The 9,231-nt window shown below is 51.9% G+C and overlaps 1 protein-coding gene across 1 annotated transcript; it reads left to right on the top strand.

Annotated features, from left to right (window-relative positions):
- The first annotated feature begins 700 nt into the window (after nt 1-700).
- Nucleotides 701-8,804, top strand: LOC139047817 (uncharacterized). Its single transcript, XM_070521951.1, has 2 exons — nt 701-726; nt 8,459-8,804. Exons 1-2 carry the CDS (start codon nt 701-703, stop codon nt 8,802-8,804), a joined length of 372 nt encoding a protein of 123 aa, XP_070378052.1.
- Nucleotides 8,805-9,231: the final 427 nt, after the last annotated feature.

Here is a 9,231-nt window from a genome sequence, read left to right as displayed (position 1 = left end):
TCGGAAGTTGTGGAAAAATAAAACAAACTCGGTGCCCTCCCACTCTGTGATGAAGGATGACCAGCGAAGCTGTGTATGTGGGCCCATTAATGGCGAACTGCACCTCCGCCGCGTGTCGACCCGGTATTGCACTATCTTCGGGATCGGCCCACGTATGGGGAGTGCTTAACGCCTGCTTCACCTCCACCGCAGTAGAGAGCTTGCGTGGACACGGAACGCGCGCATATCACACGCAGGCTTGCGAGAGCGACAACGAGGGTGACGTGGCGTCGCGGCAATGCACTCCCTCCCCTCCGGCAACGCCTCGCCGCTACTGCGGCAGCCAGTGTTCCCTTTCGAGCGCCCTGCTCCGCCGAGGCACGCTCGTTCCGGGGTTCAGTTGGTACGTTTGTACTGAAGGGGCCAGATGAGGCGAGATCTAAACATTGCCTACTAAAGCCTAAGCATTCTTTGCCACCGGAAAGGCCACGGGTAGGAGCGCATAAGCTAGACAAAGCAAGTAAGCAAAGCTAAGCAAGAACGAAGTCGCAGCAGAGCCAAATAATGCTTACGCATTAGCAGTCGCTTCCCAGAATTTCTGTAGCTTTTACAGCGAAGCTGTCAAGGGCTAGCTCCGCCGTGATCGTGTCCGCGTGTCGACACAAAACTCGAGCCTTCTCCTCCGGCGTGGTTCGGGTGCGGCTTTTGCGCGCAAGCGTACATGGCCCGCCAGCGAAATCGGCGCAGGTATGTTTTGAAGCCCCGGGAAAGCGAGCATCGGAGGAGGAAGGCGCCTGGCGGTGGAGGAGAGAATCGCATGCCGGGGAAAGTCCAAAGGAGCGCGCTGAGTGGTCCGGCAGAGCAACGCCCCCTAAAGGAACGTCTAGGTGGCGCCGAGCGAAGTGTCGTGGAGGAGGAGGGTAGACGGAGGCGCGCTGGGTTGACCTCCTCTGACAGTTTCTACGTGTTCTGTCTCCGGTACGGACGTACCGGGTTCGCCTCGTAACAGAGACGTTTAGCTTGTACGCTATTCCGGTAAACGGGAGCGCTTTGGGCGGATTACCGGATGGTCGGGGCGTAAACGTGAGCGGTGAAGCCGCCTGGTGTTGTAGAGCTCAACCAGACAAACGCAGAGCTAAAACTGCAGTAACTCACCATATCCTGCTTCGCTACCCGTGCAAATTTTTGGCAGTGGCGTAATTGTGAACACGATTACGCCACTGTCGAAAATTTACGCCAGCAGCTAAGCAGAATATAGTAATTAGCTCTGTGTTTGTGTGGTTAAGCTTTGCGCCACCAGCTGGCGCCACCAATCTGGGCGCTCAGGTTGGCGCCCCCGCTAAACCGGAAAACCGCCCGCGCTTGCCCGAATACCGGACACGCTAAACGTCTCTATTAACAGAGAATTTTCATGCGTCCGGTATTCCGGCAAGCCAGGGCGGTTTGCCGGTTGAGCGAGGGCGTAAACGCGAGCGGCCAGATTGGTTGCACCAGCTGTTGGCGCAAGGCTCAACCACACAAACACAGAGCCAAATATGTTCTGCTTAGCTGTTGGTCAGAATTTTCGACGGCAGCGTAATCGTGTTCACAATTGCGCCGCAGCCGAAAATTCGCACCAGCAGCGAAGCAGAATACAGCATGTTACTGCAATTTTAGCTCTGTGTTTATCTGGTTGAGCTCCCTGCCACCAGGTGGCTTCACCGCTCCGACCGCTCACGTTTACGCCCCTGTCCATCCGGCAATCCGCCCAAACTAGCCCCGTTTGCCGGAATAGCGGACACGTTAAAAGTCTCTCATAGATAGTTTTAGCTTGTTTAGCGTAAGGCCGGCGCTGGGTGCACGCGCGTGGCAGCAGACGACCCCAAGTGGAGTCCGCTGCTGCCACGCATGATGACGTCACAAAAAGAAAACTTAGTAAAAAATACATGAAATGCTAACGTTATCGTTTTGTTGTTAAATACACTACGCCTAAATAAATAAAGCATTTATTTTGTGCTGCGTTTCAAAATCGAAAATGACTGTCGGCGCTTACACACGCGTGCACGCAATGGGAGGACCGTTGCGATTCCTTGTGGCTGTGTGGTGTGTACTGTAGTATTGAATCACTGTGTAATATCGGAGAGTACGAATAACGTTGCCGTTACGAAGCTACAGAAGCTTCGAACGAACTGTGCTGCATCCACGAAACAGCACGACATGTCGCCTCATTTGGACTGTCGGTTTCGAAGAGTCGTGGTAGCACAGCCGCGACTGCATATGGTGTCGACACGGATCATGCATATTGCAGGGTGTGTCGTATGTAGCGATTCTTTAAGTTGTGTGCACGCCTTCTGGCAAAGTCGGATGTCTGTTTGGCCTTGGACACCACGTCGAAACACTGCTCTCGAGCTCGAAAACGCAGAAGTGGTGCGCGTCGGCATTGACGTCGATGTATTGAGCCAAAGTAGAACTATGAGCGGCTGGGCCACGTTCTGCAATATTTGTCTTCATAGTTAACATTGGGGTTGCTCAACATGTTCCTTTAGAACTGTGGCGAGCAGGTGCTCAAGCAAGTCGCGATTCGCTAGCCGCCAAAATCCGATAAACAAGGGAACAGTAGGAACATGCAAGACAAGAAACAGTACAGGTAAATGCGACATCGAGTGCCATATAAAAATTGCAACAGCTCACTTACTTAGGCGATATCTGCAACAGCAATCCTACGAAGGATGAAACATTTGTTTTTCTTTCCGCGATCGATGCACAACACGTACTAAGCGGCAACTGCATCAACAAGCATTTGGAACGAGTTTAAACATTTTTACCATAACAGCAAAAAGTTCTGCCAAACTGAGAGCCCACATATGCTCCATTCACATCAGTAAATTCAACAAACAAGAGCAACATCAATGAAAAACATAACAGGGGCTGCACAAGACCACACTACCAACCATAAACGCGCTCCAAGGCATAAAGAAACGAGCTGCTCCAGCGTTGCGCCCAAGTGTGGCTCGAGATCGCAAGCTCGAACACCATCTGGTTCTTCCAGCGCAACTAACTAGAACAACATTCTATCACACAACACAGTAAGAAACCGTAAAATTGTGTTTTAGCTAAACTGAAACGCTGAAGCAGCTCCAGCAGCGCGCGCAAAACTATAAACCGGAACACGCCATACTTGTTTAAGCAACGTCATCATAACTGTGACGTCACTTCCGTGCGTGGCAGCAGCGTTTTGGTATGGCATTTCGCTTCTACCACGCGCGTGTCACCAGTTACCGCCTTAGCGTAAACGTGAGCGGTCTGCAGGGTGCAGCCACCTGGTGGCGCAGAGCTCAAAGAGATAAAAACAGGTTATATTTTATTAGCCAGCGTATTCTACTTATCTGCTGGTGTAAATTTTCGGCACTGGCGTAATCGTGTTGCTGCCCAAAAATTTACCCACGCAACAAAGTAAAATACACTGGGCTACTTCAGTATGAGCTGTTTTTGTCTGCTTGAACTCTGCGCCACCAGGTGGCGGCACCGTGCAGACCACTTCACTTTACACCTCCGCCCCGTCCGCCTGCGTTTACCCCAATACCGGACAAGCTAAACCTCTGAAACATCGTCCTCGAGCGCCATATGCTGCATGTGCGCGTGAAAGCGTGCGACGGTGTTGCGACCTCGGAGTTGAGAATGAGAGACGGATTTTTGGGGCCGAGGGAGAGAAAGCGTAAATCTTTATAGAGTATGTACAGATGTAGCGAAATATAGCATACATGTAGCGGTAAGAGCACAGCAGACTGACTAGGCGGCTGTTGTCTACTCTCTCCTAACAATGGGCCGGTTATGTCTTAAATCCCTTGGCGACCCATCGTCGGCAGGAAGGAGCTCGGACAGGTGCTGACGTCATCCGGGGTGGCATTCCTTTTTCATAGCGGTAGAAGTCTCGGTGCGGCGTACCACCGGATTCCGCTGGAGGTAGTCAGCAGTTCCGCGGAACATTGAAGGCTGTCAGTGGATCAGCCTTGGCGTTGCGCAGCACCGCACGCTTCAGTTCGACGTACGGGACAGGGTCGGGAGTTTTGTGGAACTTTGAAGGTTGTCAGAGGATGTTTGGCGCTCAGCACAAGGGCAACCACTTCAGAAGAACGAGGGGGGTCTTATCCAGGCGCCCCTTGCCTGGATAATAGATACGCAGTGTGGCATAACGGCCGGTAAGCCCACGATGGCGGCTCAATAGAGACGTTTAGCTTGTACGCTATTCCGGTAAACGGGAGCGGTTTGGGCGGTATACCGGATGGTCGGGGCGTAAACGTGAGCGGTGAAGCCGCCTGGTGTTGTAGAGCTCAACCAGACAAACGCATAGCTAAAACTGCAGTAACGCTTCGCCACTCGTGCAAATTTTTGGCAGCGGTGTAATTGTGAACACGATTACGCCACTGTCGAAAATTTACGCCAGCAGCTAAGCAGAATACAGTAATTAGCTCTGTGTTTGTGTGGTTGAGCTTTGCGCCACCAGCTGGCGCCACCGATCGGGCCGCTCACCTTGACGCCCCCGCTAAACCGGAAAACCGCCCGCGCTTGCCCGAATACCGGACACGCTAAAGGTCTCTAATCTCGCGCGTGCGAGGGAAGAAAGCGGGGAGGAAGTGCGCTGTCTGTAGACGGTGTTGGTTGTCTTCCGTTGCACGCAAGGCATAGGGAGGAGAGGGGGGTGGGGGGGGTGCGTGCCTCGGGAGGCTAGTCGCGCGGCAGTATTGCGTGTATTTGCGGGTTTCTTTCACGCTCGAAAAAAAAACACTTTATGAAGTGGCACCGGGAGTTTTTCAAGTTGGTCTTGAATTTTCTCGTTAACACTTTTCATCGAATTGTAATGTCTGAGAAGTTGATTAATTATTAAGACTAATTGTGTACTTAGGCGAATGCAAAAAATAATCTGAGTATCTCCAAGAGAGGGCAAACAACATTACCTTGGCTTGTCCTGGCATTTTCGTGTATATATTTATATATATATATATATATATATATATATATATATATATATATATATATATATATATATATATATATATATATATGTGTGTGACGAAGAAGATCGGCAGGCTGAAAAGCCCCGTTGCCATCGCGTGGCACGTACCCAGTTCGTTCGCTGGCTGCGCCCTACCTGCTGGTGCGGAGTTTGTCGCTCCTGCTCTACGAGCCGAATAAACCCCCTTTGCAATTGGTGGAGGTGCGGGGTAGACCACGGTCACCGGGGCAGCGGGTTGTGGTTGTGGTGGTCCTTCTTCCGGCATTATGAAGACGGGCTGCAGTGTCCGATTACGAAGTTCCAGAATTCTGGTTGTGTATATATATATATATATATATATAAGGTGGCCCGTTTGATTGACCGAAGATACCGGGGGCAACCGAATACCTGACTTCATGAACTCGCGAAAATAGGTTGAAGACGGGAGTGCAGCAGTAACTATATCCAATAATAATAAATAGGTCACAAATGTTGAAGCCTCGCTATTGTTTAAATATACCTTCTATGAAACTTGATTTTACCAAATTTAAAGTATAACGCTAAGTCCTCTCGGGACACTTGAAAACATAGCGGATACCGGCCATATATCATTTTCGAGCACTCAAGAATTTTTTACAACGCCCTTCTGAAACTTGTAAAACTGCCACTTTTGAAACTGTGCCCACCATATCGCTCATAAACTTCCCCCAACTTCCTTGAAATGTCAAGTTTCTGGCACTTTGAGTTCTTTCACCACGTTGGGCAAACTTCCTTTGTTGTTCGTAAAATACGCGTTAGTGCTGGAACACTTATGAAATTAATTTGCTGATAATTCCGTAATTGACCTACACGCTTCAGATTTTCTGTGCATGCTTATTTATTAGAAAGTTCATCGCGGAATTACAGAGGTATGCGATGCGTACCGAAGTGGCGAGACAAGGAGGTCGAAGCGACGACGGGCCGACCAACGTTACTAGACTAGCTTCAGTTTTAAAACTCGGCGCCGTTGCGCGGAACCGCCACCCGCCCGCGCCTTCGTGGCGCTGCAGTCGCGCCCGGCTTCACTTCCTCACTAGCCGGCTACGCGGGCGGGCCGGACGAAGCGCGCGGTGCAGCGTATTGTGTGGTTCGTTGTTGAAGGCGAATTTCAGCAAGCATGTAATCCGCGAAACTGTAGCTTTCGCCGAGTTTGTTGAGAATATAAGCAGACGATGCCGACGTGCTGCGCACCTGGCTGCATAGGCGGCTATCGGAACGATGTCGACAGTTCGGCGCGCTGCTTTTTCTGTGCCGCCAGCAATGCGACGCTTCGCTCGGCGTGGAACAGAGCGATTCTGTTGTTGTTGTTGTTGTTGTTGTTGTTGTCCTGAGTGGCCGTGGCACATACCCACAGTGGGGGATTGGCCAAGAATCGGGCGGTTTAATTAGGTGCCTAAAATAATAATGATAACAAGGGAGTTAACAATTTAGGCTTGTGAGTTTAAAAGTAAACGTTTTGTGTTTGGAGAAAAAAAGAAATAATCAGATGAAAACCGGGTATAAGATAACAATAATAATAATAATAATAATTAATAAAAGATAAGAAATAAAAGAAAGCTATGGTTGGGAGGGAGAACGATCAATCTAACATGGAAATCGATTAGTTTCAATGAGGTAATTTTGGATCGCCAAGCAAACATTTCTGTTGCTGAACCCAACAATGGAGGCTCCAAAAGATAGGATCACAGGCACTGATAAACTCAGACCAACAGAGCGAAGCGGGATTTCGAGTAGTCGTTTTCTTATAATAGAAAAACGTCTGCAAGACAACAAGAAATGGTCGATTGTCTCCGCTTCGCCACAGAATGAGCATAGTGGTGAGGGGACCAGACCAGACCAGTGGAGGTAGAAGTTCAATGCAGGTATACGGCAGCGCAGCTTCGTGATGGACACTTCAATTTTCCGTGTTCGGCAAAAATCTCTGTTCCAAGGGTGCAGGAGATGTCCGTACTCCACAGAGTTAGTAATTTCGGAGCCTGATACTGACTGTATAATGATACTCCTGCGAAATCTAGCTGCAGTTACATAAGCAGTCAAAGGGCAGCAAGGAAGAATCGGGCCACTTATCGATGCCTTGGCTAGAGAGTCTGCAATTTCATTAATGATTAGTCCTTTATGGCCGGGCACCCAAATCAAACGCACGCTTCTCAAGTAACCAGGTACCAATGATTGAAATGTCCTCATCACGCGAGAATCACTAGAAGCAGTAAGGGATGAGCACAATGATAAAGAATCAGTAACTATCACGGCTGACGTAATTGATGGTCCTAATTTGCGTAATGCTAGCACCACGGCCATGAATTCGGCTATTCCTTGTGCCGACCGGCACACGCGCTCGTGCCACTGCTCCTACGTTCATCGTCGTCTTCCACAGCTGGCTGCGTTGCCGTTCATCATTCCAGCGTAGAATTTCACTTCTGTCATCGTAATGGGGAGGCCGCGTTTACGGTGGGAGGGGCCATTGCTTAAGGCAGTATGAGCCACTCATTGTCTTACGTAACGGATAGATTTAATTTCTGAAGAAACTTAATTTTGAATAATCGCAAATCGGGCGAAGGCAGCTAATCACGCCTCCGAGCAAACTCGAGACGTCGAACGCAAGCGACAACGGCGTACTACGGGCATATCGTCAGTGACGTCGTTCTCTCCGTCGCAGCCGATTGTGTGTGTTACCGCATAATTCAGAAATACTTTAATGAATCCTCTAGATTAACCCAGTGATAAACAGTGGCCGCACGTTTCAGCTTCGCTGGTTAACCATCTTCACGGAGTAGAAGAGCAGATGATATTTTTGTGTGTGTGTGTGTGGCTTGTGTGTTCAAAGACTGACCTCATCTTTCTTTTTGTTGCGCTTCTTTGGCGTGGCGAGAAGCCTCGGTGGGGATGAAGATCATCCTAATCACACCCTTTGGCCAAATGTTCAGGCTTCTGAGCCTAAACTGCGCGAAACGTTAACACGGCAGGAAAAAACACAGCTTCCGCGCTTCGCTCTATGCGTTGCTTTCTTTCGTGCAGTTTACCCTTATTACAGTATGAACCAACTTGCCCGATAAATCTTATTGCTGTAGGTGGATACCGCTTTCTCATGGTATCACTAATTCGGACAAGGTAGAACGCTAGCGAGCGTGAAACACGCGCAAACTGCCCGTCCGCACGGGCTGAAGGCTGCGGCGAGGCGTCTGCAGTGGAGCCCGATGGAACGGCGCTGCCATCTGGCGGCTGTCACAGAAGTGGCGACACCGGCTGTAAGCGCGCGGGCGGAGAGTTTTACAACTGAAGCTAGTCTAGTAACGTTGGGGCCGACCGAGGTACGCGCGGCCGTGGGGCGGCGAGAGAGAAGCGACACGGCCGCTGAAGAACAGCGGCTGCACGCCAAGCGGACTACCGCTGAGCGGGCCACCGAGACCGAGCGGACTACCGCTGAGCGGGCCACCGAGACCAAGTGGACTACCTGAGTGGGCCACCGAGACCGAGCGGACTACCTGAGCGGGCCACCGAGACCGAGCGGACTACCGCTGAGCGGGCCACCGAGACCGAGCGGACTACCGCTGAGCGGGCCACCGAGACCGAGCGGACTACCGCTGAGCGGGCCACCGAGAGCAAGTGGACTACCGCTGAGCGGGCCACCGAGACCGAGCGGACTACCGCTGAGCGGGCCACCGAGACCGAGCGGACTACCGCTGAGCGGGCCACCGAGAGCAAGTGGACTACCGCTGAGCGGGCCACCGAGACCGAGCGGACTACCGCTGAGCGGGCCACCGAGACCGAGCGGACTACCGCTGAGCGGGCCACCGAGACCGAGCGGACTACCTGAGCGGGCCAGCGAGACCGAGCGGACTACCGCTGAGCGGGCGACCGAGACCGAGCGGACTACCGCTGAGCGGGCCAGCGAGACCGAGCGGACTACCGCTGAGCGGGCCAGCGAGACCGAGCGGACTACCTGAGCGGGCCACCGAGACCGAGCGGACTACCGCTGAGCGGGCCACCGAGACCGAGCGGACTACCGCTGAGCGGGCCACCGAGACCGAGCGGCGGCTGATTCGAGGACCACCACTTGCGGGACGCTGACGCGCAAACGTTCAAATGCAGTTCTGTCCGAACACGGAATTGTCGGCGCGGCGCGTAGCGTACGCGATCGCCTCCGGTTCCGATCGTATACGTACGTGGCCAGGGTGAAGCGGGTCACGGATGTGGCGGTCCTCGTCAAGCTATCTGGAAACTTAGGTCCTCGAGTGAGCGTT

Source organism: Dermacentor albipictus, chromosome 7 (assembly GCF_038994185.2).
Source record: "Dermacentor albipictus isolate Rhodes 1998 colony chromosome 7, USDA_Dalb.pri_finalv2, whole genome shotgun sequence".
NCBI classification, from domain to species: domain Eukaryota; kingdom Metazoa; phylum Arthropoda; class Arachnida; order Ixodida; family Ixodidae; genus Dermacentor; species Dermacentor albipictus.
The sequence above is the reverse complement of the archived record's forward strand: the minus strand, read 5'-3'. Positions and strand labels throughout refer to the sequence as shown.

Bases quoted from the DNA above. Each gene is read 5' to 3' on its own strand.
- LOC139047817 (XM_070521951.1), top strand. From the start codon at position 701: ATGGCCCGCCAGCGAAATCGGCGCAG. The intron at 727-8,458 runs GTATGTTTTGAA...TGGGCCACCGAG, and splicing joins CGCCAGCGAAATCGGCGCAG to ACCGAGCGGACTACCTGAGC.